The sequence below is a fragment of the Anoplopoma fimbria genome, chromosome 23 (genome assembly GCF_027596085.1).
Source record: "Anoplopoma fimbria isolate UVic2021 breed Golden Eagle Sablefish chromosome 23, Afim_UVic_2022, whole genome shotgun sequence".
Lineage (NCBI taxonomy): Eukaryota > Metazoa > Chordata > Actinopteri > Perciformes > Anoplopomatidae > Anoplopoma > Anoplopoma fimbria.
The window spans coordinates 9892667-9914080 of record NC_072471.1 but is presented as its reverse complement, the minus strand read 5'-3'; the positions used below and the strand labels follow the sequence as shown (position 1 = coordinate 9914080).

The following is a 21414-nucleotide window of genomic DNA, read 5'->3' as shown; positions in this document are numbered from 1 at the left end:
GCTTTCATTTTTTGTGGGTTTCATTTTTTGTGGGTCACTCTGAAAAGCACGCGTAATTGAGTGACTGAGTGAACTTTTAGAGAAGTTGATGTTTAACATTTTGCTCAGGACCACAGGAAGCTCATTGATTGTAGGATGTCTAATCATTAACCCTCTCCAATGTCATTTAAAAGCAACGGGCACAGAACATGTATAAAATTAGGTTCATCGCTTGACAAAGTCCTTATAAAGACCTGCATGTTTTGATCTGGAGACTATCCAGGGGATTATCCATAATTAGATAGAGAAAATGATCAAAGAAGCTACACGGCTGAAGGTTATAGGCTGATGACCAAACAAGACAACTCATAAGGCATGACGCCACATTTTAAATGTCACTTTGTTTAAGTGAATAGAGCAGTTGAATAGACAACATCCGACATAATGGTTTAATGTAAATGACAATGCCATGTATATTGTTTAACAAAACTTCAATGTGTCTTTTGTGCTAAAAAGGAAGACTGATCAGCTCATTGAAAGGTTCCCACTCCCACTTGTTTAGCACATAAACAAAAGGATTTCTGTGGCACCATCAAACTACAGGGAGGACCATGCAAGTAAAATCTCTTACAAGAGTGGGTTCAAATCCCACTCTTGACAGAGATTTTCATGCCTCCATTCGGAGACCAGAGGTCCCTTTTTTCAGGAAAGTGTCAACTCTTGAGTCTGGCACCTTGGAACGATCAGCCAGCCTGACAGCTGAATTCCTGAATCAATCAATCCATCCATCCATCGATTCATCCATCCATCTATCCATCTGATAGAAGACTGACTGATGAATGCCTGGACAGATGGACTGGTGAACAGACAGATAGGTGAAGGATGGATGGATGGAGGATGGAGGAGGTCTTCGACGTCTTTGATCCTCCCAGCAGAAATAATCAACAAAGCCCTGGAGCGGGCCAGCTAGACCTAAATATGTGTGTGTGTGTGTGTGTGTGTGTGTGTGTGTGTGTGTGTGTGTGTGTGTGTGTGTGTGTGTGTGTGTGTGTGTGTGTGTGTGTGTGTGTGTGTGTGTCTGTCTGTCTGTTTGGTGTGTGTGTGTGAGCGCCAAGGGGTTTTCTGGCTGCATGCCAAGACAAACTCCCACCAGGAGAGGATCAAAGACTTCTCTCTCTCTCCTCTCTCTCTCTCTCCCCTCCCTCCCCTCACTCATATTTCTCACACTCCTTCCTCCCCCTTCCTCACTACCCCTTTCTCGAAAACACTCCTTATTGCTTTTCTTGATTTCTTCAACATTCTCTCGCTTTTTTTTTTTTTTACCTGAGGGCAGAGAGATGAGAGCAGTTTCCTATGCAAAACAGAAAAGAAAAGATAAAGGGATGAAAAAGAGCCAAGCAACCAAAAGACGTGGAAAGAGAAAGGAAACAGTTTGTAGCAATGATGTTAAGAAAAACACACACACACACACACACACACACACACACACACACACACACACACACACACACACACACACACACACACACACACACACACACACACACACACACACACACACACACACACACACACACACACACACACACACAGACCTGTGCTTCAAAGCTCTCTTGGTTGCCAGGTTGTCATGGGAGCAATTGTTCTGACAGGTGTGTGTGTGTGTGTGTGTGTGTGTGTGTTTTTAGACTTTTTTTTTTTTTAGACGTTTCCCTTTAAACCGGATGAATCTCATGACAACACTTAAATTTCAGACGCACACTTCAGATTAAATTAGCCCATTAAAGAATTAACTGGACGTCTGCTGTCTACTGTGATTGAATACATGCCTCCATTCTCTTAACTCTGACATTTAAAAACAAAGCCCTGTTGTAAATTGACAAATTAAATCTAAGGCAACCTATTGCTTTATCATTAGTTCAAACTATAATGGCTTTATTGAGAAAATGTTGTATCCTTAAGTAGAACTATTTCTCAATGTAATACTAATTTCTTTATTTGATATTTTGGGGTGACATGTGAGAGACATAACAAAAATGACTCATCAAAATCAGATCAGAAGGGGAAGACATATCCTCACGTATAGTACCTAGATTGGGTCAAGCTCTAAAAACACTGGATCAAACATTTCCCCTCATGCAGCTCAATAGTGTTTTTTCATTTGACCTTTTTTCAAACGTCAGAAATCTCCCTGCAGAGCCACAGAGACCTTTGCACAAGTGTTTTCAACGGCTATTTTGTACTCGAGTCTGACGAATAAACAGATGTTGAAAAGTGATGGAATGCCCCTTTAATGCAATAACCTTCTCTCTGAGTCCATGTGAAAGTACAATACTGTTTCTTTAAGTTGGAGATGAGTAGAATTTAAGTTTAAAGGGGTCAAAGTCCAAACCAAAGTCACATTCTTTCTCTTTCTATGATCTAATAAAAAATGAATGAATTAAATGGATTGAGTTTGGTATGTTAATCAAGCATTAAACCAAAAAAGCTCCTGTTAACCATTTCATATTGAAATCAACCCCATGTTAGAAGGACATGAAAACCTAGTTAGGAGGAGGGTCATGAGATCAGTTGGATAACATTAACCTTTGGGATCATCTACAAAAATGAGAGTTTATTCTCTAGTTCAGCAAGATGTACAAATCACTGTTTCCAAGAATCAGCCAAATGCTAGATAGAAGTATCAGATGAATAATAATGTGGCAGCACAGGGCCCTGAAACATCTATTAAAAATGTACTTTCCCATCTCACACTTATATGACAGCTGCTGCTGCATAAGGCTCGATAAAAAGACTGCATGTGTAACAAAATAACATCGCTCCTCTTCCTCCTTCGTGGCGGTCACAGCGATCGTTGGAGCTCTTGAATGTTCTCCTGGATATTGTTCGCTCCGTGGTTGTTGCCGATCTGGGAATTGAAGCTCATTTCCACTCCGTGTTTGTCGTTCTGCATAACAACGTCGGCTAAATGTCTAAAAATGTAAATGTAATTGTGGAGATAATGTTATTTTCCTATTGAGACTCACAGAATGCTGCACCACGTGAGCCGAGCTCCGGCACTGCTCGTCATTAAACCGACTCACTGGGGCTCCTTCACAAACAAGAACTAAACTTTCTCTCCGCCTGTATCTCTTTTCTCCTCTATCCATCTTTTCATGCCAGCAGCAGCTTGCAGATTGGTCATATTTCCTCTGTTTCTTTCTGTGATTCTTAGCAATATGCAAATGGTCGACTAAATCCCACTCCCACAATCTCAATCAGACTTTTTTCAGACCTTTCTGTCCTTCTTTTCCTCATCTCTGTCATCTTTAGCTCTATCATTCAGCTCTCTCTTCCTCTGCATCATCTTTTCTCTCATCATCCCTGTTGCTCCCTCTTTCTCTCCACCATCTTTCCTTCCCAACCCTGTTTTTGCATCCTTCTCCACCGTGTTTTTCTCCCCTCACACACACACACACACACACACACACACACACACTCTCCAGCAGTAGTCATTCTACTTATAGCCTTGCCATAAATCAACCTGTCATTCTCCGTCATGCTCGCTGGATCTCACTGGGGCTTGTGGCAGACACACACACACACACACACACACACACACACACACACACACACACACACACACACACACACACACACACACACACACACACACACACACACACACACACACACACACACACACAGCAAGGGATAGCGTGGGCCCACACATACACAAACACGGACACAGACACACAAACACTGACAAATATAAAGAGTCAAACAGATCACACACACACATACTCGAACAAATGCAAAAACACAGACACACACACTAGCACACACACACATCCAGTACAGGTGTATTGACTGCACTGATAAAAAGCAAACTACACACACCCACAAGCACACATGCAAACACATTCTCACACATACAGTCACACACACAAACTCTTCAGTGCAAACCTTAAACGATCTGAAGGCACAGCAGATTGATTGAGAGGGAGGGTGAATGATAACAGAGATGTAAGCAAAGGATAACAGAAAGATGCTCACCTGTCCACACACACAGCCACATACACATGGCCACACACAACAGATGAAATAACATACATAGCCCTCAGGGCCTCAGCTTTACCATCTCCTTAAATTCACCTCCTCCACCTGCTCCGTCTATATTTTTCTCACTGTACTATTCATCTGTATCTAATCCCATATGTTCTAAAAGCTAAATTCATATACAAATATTTTTGAGTATAATTAGGATGTCACACTTCCTGGAAAGGCAAATAACATATCCAGTGAACGTAATTCAGGCAGCAATTCGATACAATTCCAAGTCCTCCACGTCATATTTGTCAAAGAAAATTAGAAGCATATACACGTAGAATGTAGAAGATAAGGTTTCTCTTTCCACCACTGCCTCTTCTCTCTGCCTTCCTTTCCACCTGTTCTTTCTCCTCCTCCTTCATTCCTTTCTTCTTGTCTTTTTTCTAACCAGAACATCTCCTCTTGTCCTTCTCCTCTTACACGCCTTCCTCCTCCTCGTCTCCGAGCTCTCCATGACCAATGCAGGAGCCTCATAAAGACCCTCAGGAGTCAGAGGATTTCATGGGGCTTTGTGTTTGAGTCTGTGAGTGAGTTGGAGACAGCACATGTGGCATGCAAGGTCACGTAATCCTGTGGCCTCCAGATACTGTTATTGACACACGCACACAGCCATCCATGACCTGCACTGCCCTTGCACAAGCAGATTGTGCATGAACACGCACACACGCAGATGTCCTCGTATAACCCACAATGCCCTCAGTGTTATCAACGATGCAAACATGGGTTAAAACTGGAGTTGAATGCTATGATTCTTTTTTCTTTTTTTTGTTAAGTGTTTGGCTGGTGATATACTTATTTGTATTTATTGTGAACAAATTATATAAAGAGACGAATAAAACCAAGAATAAATTGATCCTATTGCCCGTGTAGCCATCTCATTCATCTGTGCCATAGAGCTCTATTGTTTTCCAAGGACTGTTAAAACAAATCAGTTTCCCATAAGGTTGCACTGAGTGACATATATTTTCATTATGATAAATGTGGGCTCTGATTTGTCGTCCTCATTTATGATTTGTTCAGTTATTGGTCAATTTAACGACTGTTTCAAATCAGTGCATAGTTGTTTGGATTACATGTAAGAATGTGGACATCATCTTCCTACATAGCTAGTTACCTGATAAAAAATACCCACAGAATAATGTGGACAAGTGTGTTGAGTTTGGTTGCAGCTGCACAGATTGTTGTAGAGCCACAATATAATAATTTACCTACATATTTCAGTGATCAGTGAGAAAAACAAATGCTATTACAGCTTCCATGGCAACTGAAAAAGATGTAGGCCGGACAGGTACATTGTTTTTCCGGCCCTTCTCGTACAAGTGGCAAAATTAAAGAGAAAATAACTGATTTCTTTGTGACTCATTTTTCGAGATGTATTTCTTTAGGAGGAACCATGGGCTTGAAGGTGAAAGCATAATGCAGAAGTATCAGAAAGTATTTGAGAGGCGTACTATACCACTGTTGGTTAGGGCTTTTCATGATATTTGTTGACTAGAAAAGAGAGCCAGCCTTATCCTTTAAATGTATAACAGGCACAAATACACAGATATGGATTTCCAAGGTCGCATTTCAAGCATTCAGTATGTATCTTATACAAGTCCTCCTCTCTGTCTCTGCGCTCCACTGCTCTCCCCCTCCTCTGTATTCTTCTCTCCTCCTCCCTCCATCTCTCGCCGCTGTCTTTCACACACAAACACACACACACGCACACACCCTCTCTCCCTCTCTCACACACACACACGCACACACACACACACACACACACCCTCTCTCCCTCTCTCACACACACACACAGAGATGTGTCCATTGCTCTGACCTCTCTCTCTCCTGGGAGAGCTGGCTGTCTGCCCAGCTCCCCTCTTTTTTCTCTCCCTGCCTCACACTTTCCTTTTGCGCTGTATCTTTCTTCTTCCTCTCTCCGTGTCTCTCTATCTATTGATCTATCTATTTTTCTAATCTCCTTTTGTCCCCCCCTCCTCTTATCCTCTCCTCTGTTGCATGTCTCCCCTGCTCTTGCATCCTCTTATCTCTTCATCCTTCCTCCGCTCGATTCCTTGCTTCTCCTCATCTACCCTCTCTTCACCCTCCCTTTTTAACCCTTCCCCCTCTTTTCCTCCCACACCTCATCTTCTCCCTCTCTCACTTCCCTCCTTTACTATGTTTTCTAGGGTTTCCAGGGTGCTGGTGCGGCTGTGGGGCTCCGCCCGGGGCTCCTCGCCCAGCTCATGCTGCCTATATCTGGGCACAGTGCCCACAGAGGATGGGGCAAGGCTGAAGGGGGAGCTGGAGGGGCCTGTCTCTGTGTGTGTGTGTGTGTGTGTGTGTGTGTGTGTGTGTGTGTGTGTGTGTGTGTGTGTGTGTGTGTGTGTGTGTGTGTGTGTGTGTGTGTCCAGTGATGGGGAAAGGGGTGGTAAGAAAGTGAAGAGAGAAGGAAGGGGAGAGAAGAAAACTAGGAGGGGGTTGTCGAGAGAGACAGAGAAAGAGAGAGACACTGACAGAAATTTCTGTTGAGTCACGCTTTGCTGGCTAGAATGAGAACGTGGCTACAACAGCACTGTGTGTCAGTGTGTGTGTGTGTGTGTGTGTGTGTGTGTGTGTGTTTTGATGACAGTAAACTATGTAGCAATCTTCTGATTTATTACAACCCTGCATTTTTGTAGCTTTGACCACCATTTTTGGGGGTTATTACAGTAATACATTACAACTCAACCAGAAAATATTCACATTTGAGAAGCCGTGATTTTTGTCATTTGGTTTAAAAAACAACAAATTGATTTTCAGAATAGTTGCTGATACATTTCTGCCGATCGACTAATCATAAAATCGAATAGTTTCAGCATTAGTTATGATAACACTGTATTCACAGAAGTAAATAGCGAGATTGGGCAACACAGCGACACTACAAGATCCAAGTTGTGAAAAACCGGAATTATCCTTTAAAATCCGCCTTATTACTATACCTGAGACGAGCATAACTATGTGTGACTACACTGAAACTGATGCTGACCACACACACACACACACACACACACACACACACACACACACACACACACACACACACACACACACACACACACACACACACACACACACACACACACACACACACACACACACACACACACACACACACACACACACACACACACACACACACACAGCTGCGTGCAGAGAACATCAATTCCCCTGCTGGTCACTTATGGTACAGCCCTGCTGGAGTGGAAGCAAATGGCCTGGACCCAACCATGCATGATGGAAGGGGGTTGGAGGGAGAGGAGAGGAGAGGAGAGGAGAGGAGAGGAGAGGAGACAGGAGTGGTAGTGGCCAGATGGAGGGAGAGAGGAGGTTAAGGAAAGTGAGATAAAGAAAGAAAGATTGGCTGAAACAAGAAGAAAGAGGAAGAATTCACACCTGTGTTTAAAATGTCACCTTTAAGTGCCATCTCTTCATTTATCTCCTCATCTCTCCCTTCAAAACTTTCTCTCCCCTTTAGTGTTCCTTTCTGTTCTGCCCATTTCTAAGCCTCTCTCTCTCTCTCTCTCTCTCTCTCTCTCTCTCTCTCTCTGTGTGAGTGGTGAGTTTCAGTGATGTAGCGCCCTCTGTCTGTGTCCACTGTTACTGCAGCAGCACATTTCAAAACTTCAAACCTCCTTTTCAAAGGAAACACATTTGAGTTACTTGGAGTAGGAAGTGAGAAAGTAAACTATTTAAGACAGTTAACATTAAAATGGTTTCTTTATTTCACCTACATGCACAGTTTTGATAGATGACAGTGGTGTCTTATAAACCCATGTAAAAAGGTTGATTAAATAAATAAATATAAAGAGATAAATTACAAAAGGCATGAAGTTAAGCGATTCACATCCACAGTTACATACAAAAAAAGAAACATTTTGACAATATGACATGCCCTTGTGAAAAGTTCATTTTCGACCTTGTTTGACAAAATAATCTTCACTCACGGTCCACTGTTTGTTTTGCTATAATGCTGCAACAAGGTGAAAAAGTACATTTTCATTTATACACCGCCAAATCACAAAGGTCTCACTGATAAGAGCTAAGAGGTCGTGCTGTCACAGTTCTGCTGGTTTACAGTCGTCCTTGCTCCGATGCCAACAAGACAGATCCCTATACATTCACTGAATGTAATGAATAACACAATCCTGATCTGGAGTCAAGCGGCGTGCGCATTTGACAGACGACTCAGCAGCTCGGCTTCGGCAGGCGCTGATGTGAAATATATGCTGCTGCTTGTGTTCAAATATGCAGGATGAAATTCGGGAGATACGGTGCCACAGAAGCGGTTTTTAACCCTTTTATATCCAAAGATTAGCAGAGTGTGAAAGCGTTTTGAGCAGCTGCCCAGTGAAAGCTATGCACAGCCTGATAGTAGTTACTGAAGGATTGGAGAGCGTTGTTGATTCAGTGTTTACATTCTGAATCCCAGACTCAAACTGATTTAGTTTCTCTTCCATCGTCCCTCATTGATTCAAACACAACCAGACAGAGATTCAGCAGCTTCATGAGATGGATGTTTGTTTGAGGCTCAGAGAGATGCCAAGTGCTGAGACACAAAGAAACCTTGGGTATTATTAAGTATAAGACAGTGGAAAGAGTGCTAGAATATCCTCCTCAGGTTGAAGTACTGTTACTTGACTTTACTCGATCTATCATCAAGTCTGTGATGCTCTTAAAAGCAGTGAAAGCGTTTTGCCGCTAACATGAAAGAAGCAAGGTTAACACAAAGTCAAATCTTTCCACAGAAACCTGCTCTTGATTCTGCAAACCCAGGAATTAAACAAGTACATTTCAGCATTATAGTCAATTACATCATCACATTAACTATCTACTCAATTAATTAAGGTGTTTAGGGATATTGTTTAGCCTTTGAAATATCGATGCAATACTGTTAATAGCTCAAAGCTCTACATTCATGTTTCATCTTCCATCAAAAGATCCAAAAGTTGTGTGTACTAAAAGGCACACTGTCACTTTTATGCCCTATTTTTGCCTGGATGTGGCTTAATTTTGTTGATGGGACAATGTTGAACACAGGGGCCCTTAAAACAGCAAAAACGTACGTATGTTTTTCTGCTTTTCAGGATGGAAAGCCTTGAAATCACAGCTACAAGTGTCACCATGGCAATGAAACCTAAAGTTATTAGAAATAGAGCCTGGGTTTAATATTCCCCACCAGGCTTTTTAGACTGGTGATGGTTGACTGAAACTCGACACATTTATTTGCTCTGATAAATGTAGTTTACATGATTTTTACAAGCTCACAGTATATTCCTAGTTCATTCACCTGGACAAGAGAGCTGCCAACACGATTTTCATAATACATTTTGTAGTTTGTATTTGGGATACAAACTACATTGTCATTTCCTACTTTTCAAAAAGTAGTTGAATGAAAGTACAAAGGTACACTGAGGTGAGTATTTGCTCATTTTCTTTTCTCAATTAAAAAATGACACTTTCTACATCTTAGAATTGTGTAATGGTTTTGCTCCTCAATTTATTTAATAAACTGCAGTCCATGCAGTCTGCGGATGTTCAGTGGACAGTATAAAGTAGCTCAGCACCATGAGAAACAGAGAAACAGGACAGACAGGAGGTGAAACTGCAGCGTTCTCCTCGTTATCCAAAAAGCTCATTTGGCAAAGAGTCAGTATCCTCTTTTAACGCATTGCAGTGCTCTGGTCCTGTCAGCACAGTCTACAGGCCACCTCAGCTACAGTCAGTACACTTATTAATGAATCATTTCAGCCAATCAGTGATGGATGTGTTCTGAAACAAAAAACGTATGTCTGTGTGTGTGTTGGAATCAATGTTGTCTGATTCTTCCCCTTTTCTCTGCAGAGATCGGACTAATGTTTTGCCGATTCATCTTCTGCGTACACACCTACACGAGATGTGTGATTGATAAATTGGAATATGAAAAATGAAAGCAGAGATGAGAGAAAGGAGAAAAAAAAGAAGAGACAAAAAGAGGATTGATGACGGAATGACTGAAAAAATCAAGAGCTAGGGAGGACAGGATAGCAGCTAGCAATCAGAAACAAGATAGTGAGAATACATTTAATGTGATGCTCTATCTCCCTATATCCCAGTGTGTGTGCGTGTGTGTGTGTGCTGACAGATTTGGTATTGCTTCAGTTCAGAGATTGGCTACAGAAAAACACACTTAGTAATTATCTCGGAAGAGCACCTGGGCACTGGGAATCACATTATATTATAACTGCCCATCCAACACACACACAGCAGAGTAAAAGGAAGGCAAGGGAAAATCTGACAAAATAAGGAAGAAGGTTGGGGGGAGAAACAAAAGATGAGAGGAAAAAAAAGAATAAAAAAACCCTAAACCACAGATAAAAAGAAGAATTTAGTAGCTAATGTGTTTGCTTACAACTCACTTGTTTTAAGGATTTGTGCATCATAGGCAGATTATATAATATGTGGTTTGACTCAAAAACGTCAGGCGTTGTGAAAGAATAATTTAAATCTCTCTGCTGCCAATTCTCTATTTGATTTTATTCAATTCATGCAGTTTATTTGAAAAGGTCTTTGTCTGCAAAATGCTGAACACAGTGATATGAAGCAGAAAGGTAGTAGCATATAATTGCAAACCATGAGGTGTAAGAGACGGAGCCATTAACATGAAGTGATGTAAAAACCAAGTGCTTCAGCTGAATTTGCCTTTTTTGTATCTCCATCAAATGTCTTTGATCTGTTGTAGTAGCAGACAATGACCAGTAAGAGGCAGTGTTTCCTCTCATCTGACTGACCAAAAAATGTTCTCTTTCGCTCTTTTATTATCTTCACTCTCTTTTCTGTGCCCAGACTTCTATTTTCTTCTTCCCTCACTTCCACCATCATCCCTCTCAATCGTCAACACATAAACACACGCACACACAGACACACACACACACACACACACACACACACACACACACACACACACACACACACACGCACACACAGCTCACCTGTTTTTGCCAAACTGCGTTACCTCTGCAATGTGCTCACATTGGTCAAATGTGTAATGTGGGTGTACAGATCTCAGTTTGTGTGTGTGTGTGTGTGTGTGTGTGTGTGTGCAGAGGACCACCCAGCTGATTTGAACGGTTTCATTCATTGCTGTGTTTTGACTGGCTGACAGTGACGGGGACGGGGGGGGGGAATGATTTACAATGGGTCAACACAGCACGGGGGGGGCAGGACACAGTCACCACCCAAAACCTGTCAAGCCACCTAAGGTCATGTGGCAGGAAGTAGTTAACTTTAAAAACATATTACACTATCATTATTATGATATATCAGAGATCTGAAGTCCAGACCAAATCACATATACCAACACACGGGATATCAGAGGACTGATACTTTTGAAATATGTCAAAACTCGGTGCTGGACCAATCTTGCCTGAGTTTCCTACTTGGAATTCTGACTGTTGGTCGCATCATATTTCTCAGGGTTGTGGGTTCAAGCCCCACATTGGATGGTGTTTTAAGGGAATGTTTTTTGTTTTTTTAGAGAGGCTGAAAATCAAACTCTGGAAAACTATACAACTGACATGAAACTTGACCTCTTCAAAGTCAAAGAAAGTGTTTGCTCACACACAATACGAGGGGCCCTCTAACATCAGCTGTCACTGAAATCAATAGCTGACCTTTGCCTGTAGCTATGGCAACCAGTTCAGCAGTTTGCCTTGATGACAGTGCTGTACTAAGAGTAAAGGCTGCAACAGTAAATATTGAATTAGATTAAATATTTCCCTTTTTTTCCTCCTGTACAACCTCTTCCCAAGCATGCCACTGATGTGGTAGAGTATGTTTTTGAGAGGGTCATTCAAACATTAGGATGGAAATCAAATAGATGAAGTCATTGAGCAACTGTTCAATAGTGTCTGTAGCTGAACTTGGCTTCTGATTGAAACATTTCTCATAACTGATGAACAAATAATCCAAAACAGCCCTCACACACCAGTGTCTCTGTCGCCCATGTATGCCATGAATATATTTGGTTGCATGATTCAAAAGACACGCTAGGCAGTCCAGCTATCAATCAGCTGTTACCGAGAGACTGTAGCCAAGAGTAAACACTGCTAATTATTGGGTCTCTTCCCAAATGTGTGCAACTGAAGATGATTGATAAGTGGATACTTCTGGGAAAATGATTTCTAAGGGCCCTTACACATCAATCAGCTGTCATTGAGAGTCTGTGACTGAGTCGACCATTGCCTTCAGTTTTTATGTGCTGGGAGGCGAAGACTTGCCATGACAATGAAATGTGAGAGGGAGCACATGGAATGGAGCATAATGTCAGGGTTGTGGGTTCGAGACCCCCGTTTGGAGGAGGTGCTTTTATATGACATGGAAGAGGGTAACTTATTAAAGCAGTCAATGCAGCTTCCAGTGGTCTTGAGCAAATCACTTAGCATTAACCTCCTAAGGTTTCAGAATGAAACAGCTCAATGGGAGGTGTTATACACTTTTGAAGATTCTTATCAATTTGTAAAAATTGTCATTTCTATTGATATGCAAGTTGTGAGCTCTAGATTGATTTTAGATTTCCAGTTGTCAGGATGGCCGAGCGGTCTAAGGCGCCAGACTCAAGGTTGATTCCTTCCTCAGCAAAGAGACTTCTGGTCTCCGAATGGAGGCGTGGGTTCAAATCCCGCTCCTGACAGATGTTTTACCTGCAGCTTTCATCTTTGTGTCCTCGAGGACAATAATAACTGTAGCCAACCTTGGCCTCTGCAGTGCCTCTTCCCAAGCATGTCATGAATTTGTTGTTCTCATAACTGTTAGGGCGTAGTAACCTAACATTGCATAGATGTGTCTTGCGGGGTGTGAGGAGAGTTGACCCAGAAATACGACCATCCACCGTATTTTCAGACCACTGGACTCAATGCAGCCGAAAATACGACCTACTTTCCTACCTTAGAGAGCCCGATTAGCTCAGTCTGTAGAGCATGTAAATGCTACGCAGCTGACAGTTTATACAGATTAGGCCTCCTCTTGCATGATGGAAAAAAACATGCTCGGCAGTCCGGCTATCAAACAATCAGTCAGTCAATCAGTGACTGAGAGACTGTAGCCAGGAGTAAAGACTGACACATTTTGGATTTTTTCCCAAGAGACTGCAGCTTAAATTGACTTCAGATAAGTAGATACTTCTGAGAAAATGATTTTTAAGAACCCTAAAACACTAATCAGCCATCTTTTGGAGTCTGTGGCTGACTTGACCATTGCCAGCAGTTGTTAGGTGCTGTTGTTTTTGGGTGATATATCAAAGACAAGGGCAAAAATGTTCTTGAGAAACTGTAGAGCAGTGTCTGCAGGGGAACCTAGCCCCTGATAAGAAGATCCCAGTGAGGAGATAAAAAAAGGATTACGTTAGTTCATACCCAAATCTATAAGGGCCCATATCCCATATGTTTGGCAGAGTCAGTAGAGCATTAGACTCTTAATCCCAGGGTCGTGTGTCCGATTCCCACTTTTGGCGGCTGGTCTTTTCAAGAGGAAATAATGTCTGAGCTCAGTATGGTAGTAAAGTTAATGTATGTATGTGATATATGTAACCCAATCCATTTGCAGATTAATACCTCTACAACACTTGGCACTTGGAGACTATAGAGGAAGCATAGCAACACTTATTTACCATATGACAGAAACAACAGCAGTAAATACTCACAAACTGAACCTGTTGAACCTGAATATCAATTTCTGTATCATCTTGAAATGTTTATAACTTACCCTCACTGATTACCATTAAAGTATGTACAGGGATATTGCAGGGAAACAAAAAGGACTAGCTCTACTAAATAGTGATATATCTTGTAATATTAGCTGATACTCACTTCAAACCTACGTTTTCTTCAACTGAAAACAACAAATGAGGTTTTATGGGAAAACATTGAGGTAAAATGGGAAGAAAGAGAGAAAGGGAGAGTTAAAAGCAGAATAGAAAAGGCTTATTGTAGTGAGCACATGCTAAATAAGATTCCCGTCCCCATCTGTTTCGGTTTGTGGTCATATATGGCCAGGAGTATGTGTGTGTGTGTGTGTGTGTGTGTGTGAGTTACACAGCTTTCCAACCCGGTGCAGGTGTGCTGTTGATAGTTTTATCAGCGCTGGATCGGGGCAACTGAGAGAGGAGAGGAGAGGAGAGTAGGGAGGAGAGGGAAGGGTAGGGGAGAGGAGAAAGGCTGGCTCTGTAATGATCTTGGTGTTTATGTGGGTTGTTCCATTCATACACCCTTATACAGCGGCGCAGAGCCAAAACACTGAATGCATGCTCTCCGCATTAAGTTACATCATTGTTTCCCTCCAACATTCCTACCTTACTGACATATTGCTCTTTTTGTGTGATGGTGGTGCAAACCTTGGAAAAACATTGTGCTTTAGGAACTCAAGTGACAAAAGATTTAGATCGCAGAGCATGAGCATGAGCCGTCCAGCAGTCAGAATGCCAAGTTCCTCAACCTTGGGACTTGATCTAGATTCATGGCTGAGTGAAATACTTATATGTTTGATAGAATAGTTCGGAGCGGGCCGATTGCTTGGCCCCAGTATTGCAGCTTGCAGTGTTGCAGAGACCGGCTAATACCTCGTTGACTCCAGGGCAGTGAAGAAGAGGATTACTTGATTTTACGTAAAATAAAATCAGTGGTGAGCCTTTAATACGTCGGTGCTCAGTAACTCAGGCTCCTCTGGTCTCATGCTGTGTGTCTTGTGGTTGTTTGGTCTTGTGACTGTCCCCTTGTATCGGCCTGCCGAATTTTTAAAACGGTTTCAGGCTCAATAAAGTTTCCCATAAACCTCTTTTACTATTAGTGTAGGACACTGCAAGCATACAGCTGCAGACCGCTACCACTGACCGTACACACACACACACACACACACACACACACACACACACACACACACACACACACACACACACACACACACACACACACACACACACACACACACACACACACACACACACACACACACACACACACACACCAGAGGGGACAGCCACATACTTCCTGGTCAGACACATTTTGAGGGATGCTGGAGTCAGGACCTCTGCCAGACTCTAACCCCATGTCACCCCACCCTGCCGCCCCGATGACATCACCGCATAGCCCTGAACCGCCGACCCAGAAGAGCCTAAAACACGCACACGTACATACATACATACACACACGTGCAGGCGTCGAGAATGCAGAAAGCGCAAAGCGCAGACACTGAAACGAATACCACAGGGTCACATTTTGAGAGCATGCATGCAGAGATACACACACATAAGACACTCACTCACACACAAACACACACACACCACTTGACCATAATGACTATTGCATGGTTCACATTGCATTGTTAAAACACACAAACAAACACATGGAGCAGCTTCAGTGCAGACTGCGGCCTCCGAGTCATAAACTTGTATTATAGTTTGTTTGTATATCTTATTGAAAAGGAAAATGAAGAAACTACAGTATTTCCAACTATTTAAAAAAAAGAAGAAATATTTAAATGAAAAGATTTACATATTTAGCCTCAGCAAGTTGCCTCCACTATTCTATGCTTTATTTCCCTACATTAACCAGGGTGGTATGAGGTTGTTTCTGGTCTTACACAAAAGCAAAGATGTTCTAAGTGTATACGTTATATGTTTAACCTTGAACATTTTTTCGATTCACTGATTTATTTATAGCAGCAAATGTTCACATTGGAGAAGCTGGTTTTGAGTTTTGCTTTAAATATTGACATAAACATGTATAAAAAGTGTACACGGGTTTTTCTCTGCCAAGTCAGCGCATCATCCTAAAGACCAAACTGACTAAACAGATGCAAACAAAGGGCACACACACACACACACACACACACACACACACACACACACACACACACACACACACACACACACACACACACACACACACACACACACACACACACACACACACACACACACACACACACACACACACACAACACACACACACACACACGCACCAGGAGTGGAGGGGTTAAGCCGGATGCTGTCATACACTGTCCTGGGAGGAATTCCCAGGATTCAAGTCGACCAATCAGAGACCTGTGTTTTAAAACACTGGCTCTTCAACTGGAGAGGCCATCCTCTTCACATGGACCACCATCTGTGTGTGTCCAAGCTAGTCATTAGTGCTCCCACTGCGCGAACATGCACACGTTACACACACATGTAACACATCCAGTGTTAAAGACCCCCCCCAGACACTCATACATGCACACATACATTTACACTCATTCAGACTTTAAGAGTTTGTGAAAAGTCTACTTGACGGTCACTTTACATTGAGGAATATTCCTACTTCCAAATCCATTGTGTCTGAACATATGGGACACACACTCACACAGACTTCACAATAGACCCTTGAATGACCTTGAGGATCCATTGATGCTTGCAGACATCCCATCTTCTCATATATCGAGCGTGGAGACACACCACACACACACTTACTCCCCTTCCCTAATTACAGAGTCCCAAGGGACAAGACACTCAAACAGCACTTCAGGGTTTGGTTAAAGAAAAGGTCTTTCTCTCCAGTTAGAGGGCAGACAGACAGACAGACAGACAGACAGACAGACAGACAGACAGACAGACAGACAGAGGCAAAGAAAAAAAATAACAATGAGAAAATGGCTACTTCTTCCTTAGAAACAAATCAATATTTGGGGTAAAACCAACTGCACATTTAACTGCTTTTAAAACACCAAGTTGAGCCATGAACCAAAAGGTATACTTATGATGATCTACAAAGGGTTTATAATCAGCAATATAAATCCTGAAACTATTTATTCTTCAGCTAAAGTGATAATGTTTTGAGTCGGTGAGTTCCACACAATCTCAAACATCAAATCCAACATGATACAGGACTGACAGAACATTTTAAAAAAGACTGGACAAGTGAACAAAGGGCAGAAAAGAAAGAGAACATTTATGTCATGGCTGAAACAGCGAGAGGGAGGGAAGAGAAGGACCAGAAGTTGACTTGGTAGACAGGGAGGGAGGAGGAAGAGAGATTATCGCTCTCTAATGGCTAACTTGTTGACAGCAAAACTTTTCACCACCTCTATCTACACATCTAATGTTACTATCTACCCTCCCCCCCACACACACACACACACACACACACACACACACACACACACACACACACACACACACACACACACACACACACACACACTTCCTCAGGTTTATCAGCCCTGCTGTCAATCTGCTCCACAGCTCAGGTGGGTCTCAGACTTTTTAGAAACCATAAAAAGTGCGCCACGAACCGGAGACGTCACCACCAGGGACGACCTTGACGTTCTGTCAGAATCTGATAGTCTGCTTTCACATGTGCTGCCAGACGGAAAAAAGCTTGACTTTCTCTGCTCTGTCTGCCCTTTACAAACACGAAATATGTTTGCCTTCAGTAAATTAAACCGGTTTATAATTTATGACGATGATGTTCTTTTGATTGTTGTTGAAGACAGATTTTTAAGTTCTTGTCTTTAGGATAGATGTGTGTGGAACAAACAAGACTGTTTCTACATTTAACCAAGTTCAAAGGTCAATATAAAACCTAAATAGGTCTACTGATGTATGGAAAAAACACACAAGCTCCTCCATGAAACCAGCCGTCAATAACCAACAAATACAGTAATATTATTATATATGTAGTCTCAGCTTGTTAACTGAATACATTTTCATAGTATTTATTTACAGAGTATTCAGAAAAATCCTGTCAATAAAAAAGGCCATCATTTGAACACACACCACTAAAGTTGAGTTTCTGCTTTTCTCAGAGCACATTTTTTAGGTTATCACATCCCACACTTCTTGTCATGCTTGTACAAATTTCTTGCACCAATTTAGCGTCACAAACTACACAATGTCCTCTCTCCTCTATAGTCTCATCTCAGGACATCTATTTCTCTATTGTTTGATTGCACAGTGATCCTCTGACCTGTAACTGCCACCTACCAAACACAGCACATTCACAAGCCACATATACCTATACGGGCGAAATAAAACTATATATGTAGAGCGTCTATCATCTGTTATATGCCAGCGTATCCCTCAAAATGTGGAGATCCTCCTCCTTGTGTTTACAAAACTTGTCCAAATGAAGGAGGTGAACTTGGTCACAGTTAGTCAGATTGGTGTCAGTGTGCAGTTAAGATGCAATACATGCTCTGGCCCAGATGAAGGCAGGCAGAGCAACTTCTCTATACTGAGAGAAACATTTGTGCAACATTTCGACCAAAAATAGTCCTGGTCTCCACCGCAACGCAAGAGAGCTGCCTTGGTTTAGGCCGATGGGGTTGGCAGATCTCAACACACACACACACAGTGCATTTCACCGCTGTCATATGGGAGCCAAAGTCATGAACTAAGCCCATCCTGTAAGTAGACTGTGACAACGGAAACATTGTGGGGAACAAAAGTCTACAAGTTCAAACGGAGCAGCCCAGCGGACCAAGTTTGAACTAACTTTTTTTTTTTTCAAATCTGATATATGTGTGTGTGTGTGTGTCCCGTTCAGAATGTACAGAATAAACGAAAAGTCCAATAGTTGAAGGAATCTCCCATTAAAACACCTTATTAAACTTATTACAACTGTCAGGACAAAGATGAGAGAGCTTAACAAAACCTGACAGAAGCTATTACATACACATATCAAACCATCATACGGTTGGGATAAGTGCGTCAATATAATAATAATAATTCATTAGATTCTTGTACTTTGAGGTATCCCTGAAAACTTTTTTTTTGTTAAAGTTATTAAATGATGTTCTAGTTCCTACCTGTTCTGCTGCGCTCGGATCCAGTTGTTGCTCAGCTCTCCAAGAAAAAAAGTTTGTCCTCCCACCATCCGAAGCGCTCAAGTCCGAAAAGTTTGACTCTCAGTTCGGCTGTGAAACTACAGACAAGCCGGTGTTTTTATTTTTTTATTTTATTGAAAGGGAACCCCCTTCAGCCCGCAGTCTTCCCCTGCTCGATCCCCTTTCACACAGACATGGCACTCGAACCTTCTTGTCCGAGTCTCCACAGAGTCGCTGACCTGTCAGTCACCAAAAGTCTCCACACTTGTCATGTAGAGAGAAACAGTCAGAGATCAGTGCGACGGGCTGTGTACGTCTGTGTGCGCGGTGTCCTCGGCAACAGGTGTCAGAAATAAAGTGAGATCTCCTCACGGCCATCACAAGTTTCCAAACGCTCCCCAACTAATTACGCACCCAGAGAAAAGGAGGAGGAGGGAGGAGGAGGAGGAGGAGGAGGAGGAGGAGGAGGAGGAGGAGGAGGAGGGAGGTCTCTCTCTCTCTCTCTCTCTCTCTCTCTCTCTCTCTTTCTTTTTTTTTTTTTTTTTAACGCATCGAGAAACACGAGTTTGAGACGGAGAGAAATCGCGGAGAAACAAAATAACTTCACTGTGTTGCTCTGCTGGTTGAGAGAGAAATGTTGAGGGTGAAAAAAAAAAAAAAAAAAAAAAAAAAAAAAGCTGTCAGAAGTGGGATTTGAACCCACGCCTCCATTCGGAGACCAGAAATCCCATCGACTAGGAAGGAGTCACACCTTGAGTCTGGCGCCTTAGACCGCTCGGCCATCCTGACAGTGGAGAAACTTCCACTCTCTATAATGAAGAGCAACATATATTACGTTTATATATATATATTTTGTAAACTCATGTTATTGACACATTGTGATTATTAACAACCAGTACAACTCGCGTTTGCAGCTGATTCAGTGGTTTCAACCGTTGTTTAGGTATTTAAAGGCACAGTTCACCAAAAAATAAAAAGTACATATTTTCCCTCTTACTTGTTCTGGTATTTATCAGTCTACATGGTTTTGTTGTGAGTTGCCTTGTTTTGGAGATATACGCCATAGAGATGTCTGCTTTCTCTACAATATAATGGGAGTTTGTATTCATTGAAATAGCCAGTCCAGTTTCATGGAAGTTCGTGAAATAGGGAAGAAATAAAAAAATGTGGTTTGTGTCCAGGGATATGAATTGTCTGTTTTTTTTTGGTGTTGCTCAGAAGGAAAATTAAAACAATGGAGAGTCAATTGGGAGCTTTAATCGTGGTACAAGCAGTAATGAATGCGTCCATGTGACGTCTAACATCTAAGACCAACCAGGAGAGCAGTGTTCAACACCTTGTTGTTGCCTTCACCTAAGAGGTGGTTTTGTTGCCTAAACCTAGGACCTAGATAAACGTCTTGTAAACAAGCTTTGTAAAAGTGTTTGATTTCAATTCAAACCAGATTTCTTTTTAGTTTAGGGGGTATGATTTAAATTATTCTCATTATTATCTACCCAAGATCTTCCTTGTTGCCAGTGTTTTGGTACTTTTTGTAAAAAGAAAAAAAAAAACGTTTAATGAAATCTTAAGTAAAGAGGTAAAAAAATGAAACACCAAAGTATGGTTTACATTTTGTACTACCTTGTCATTTGCAAGTGCCTTCATCATTTCAAGTGTTGATTGTAGAAAGAAATGTTATAATGTTATAACCTAGGATTTCATGATAAACCTAACTGTTCATGGACTTGTAGCCTAAGCCCAACCATGATGTTTTTCCTTATCTTAACAAAGTGGTTTTGTTGCCTATACCTAAGTCAATAGATTTTATTTTGTGCTTATTTCACAAATTGCCATGAGACTGTGTTGAAATAGCCCTGCAAGTAAGATGAAAAATACATATTTTTGAGTTTGAGGTACACTGTCCCTTTAAGTAATTCTCTGTGGTTTCATGATTTGGCTCGGTAACTATTGTGAAGTAAATATGACACCTGAACCTCCACCTCCGATTGAAGACAAGAAGTCCCCTTACTGGGGAAAGCACTGAACTTTCAATCTGGTAAATTATACCTCTGGACCATCCAGACAACTGACTGATGAGGTCAATGTGGACTTTTCAAAACTGGCTTTGGTTGTATTAGACCGTGAAGGCCCTTATAAATCACTGAGAACCTGATTCTATCCGTCCCTATCACTCGTTGGGACATGGCAGCTTGGGGAGAGATATTCTCAGAAAGCAATAAAAGTCACAGGAATGCACAGCCGCAGGAGGAACAGGAGATAAGGAAAAACGTCTTCAGTGTCGGTGGATGTTTGGACTGTCCGCGGCTAACAGCTTATTTTAGGAGCTCCACTCCTCTCACCTTGTTTTTATTTCCTCTCAAAGGTTTTTTCCTACTGCTCTCTGCCTCCTTCTGTTTCTTCCGTCTCGTCAGTTCTCTCCATCCCCTGCTCCCTCCCTCTTCCCTCCATTCATCCCACCGACAGTTCACTAATTTATTTATTTTACAAGCC

At 41.9% G+C, this 21414-nt stretch overlaps 1 protein-coding gene and 2 non-coding genes across 5 annotated transcripts in view; 1 reads left to right on the top strand and 2 right to left on the bottom strand.

Annotated features, from left to right (window-relative positions):
• The window catches only part of wnt5b (wingless-type MMTV integration site family, member 5b), a 76022-nt gene extending 56727 nt beyond the window's left edge, over positions 1-19295 (bottom strand). The window contains exon 1 of one of the 3 annotated variants that reach the window (XM_054625000.1): positions 18904-19295. In XM_054625000.1, the coding sequence (XP_054480975.1) occupies positions 18904-18971 (68 nt within the window). In that variant the 5' untranslated portion in view covers positions 18972-19295. The remainder of the gene's footprint in view (positions 1-18903) is intronic. The other 2 variants (XM_054625002.1, XM_054625001.1) reach the window with 2 other exon arrangements.
• trnal-caa (transfer RNA leucine (anticodon CAA)) lies at positions 12648-12757 on the top strand. The gene is made up of 2 exons: positions 12648-12685; positions 12712-12757. It is a non-coding gene; the product is annotated as a tRNA-Leu (tRNA).
• A 304-nt stretch (positions 19296-19599) lies between the features above and the next one.
• trnal-caa (transfer RNA leucine (anticodon CAA)) lies at positions 19600-19710 on the bottom strand. The gene is made up of 2 exons: positions 19673-19710; positions 19600-19645 (listed from the first exon to the last, which is right to left on the bottom strand). It is a non-coding gene; the product is annotated as a tRNA-Leu (tRNA).
• Between the last annotated feature and the right edge of the window lie 1704 nt (positions 19711-21414).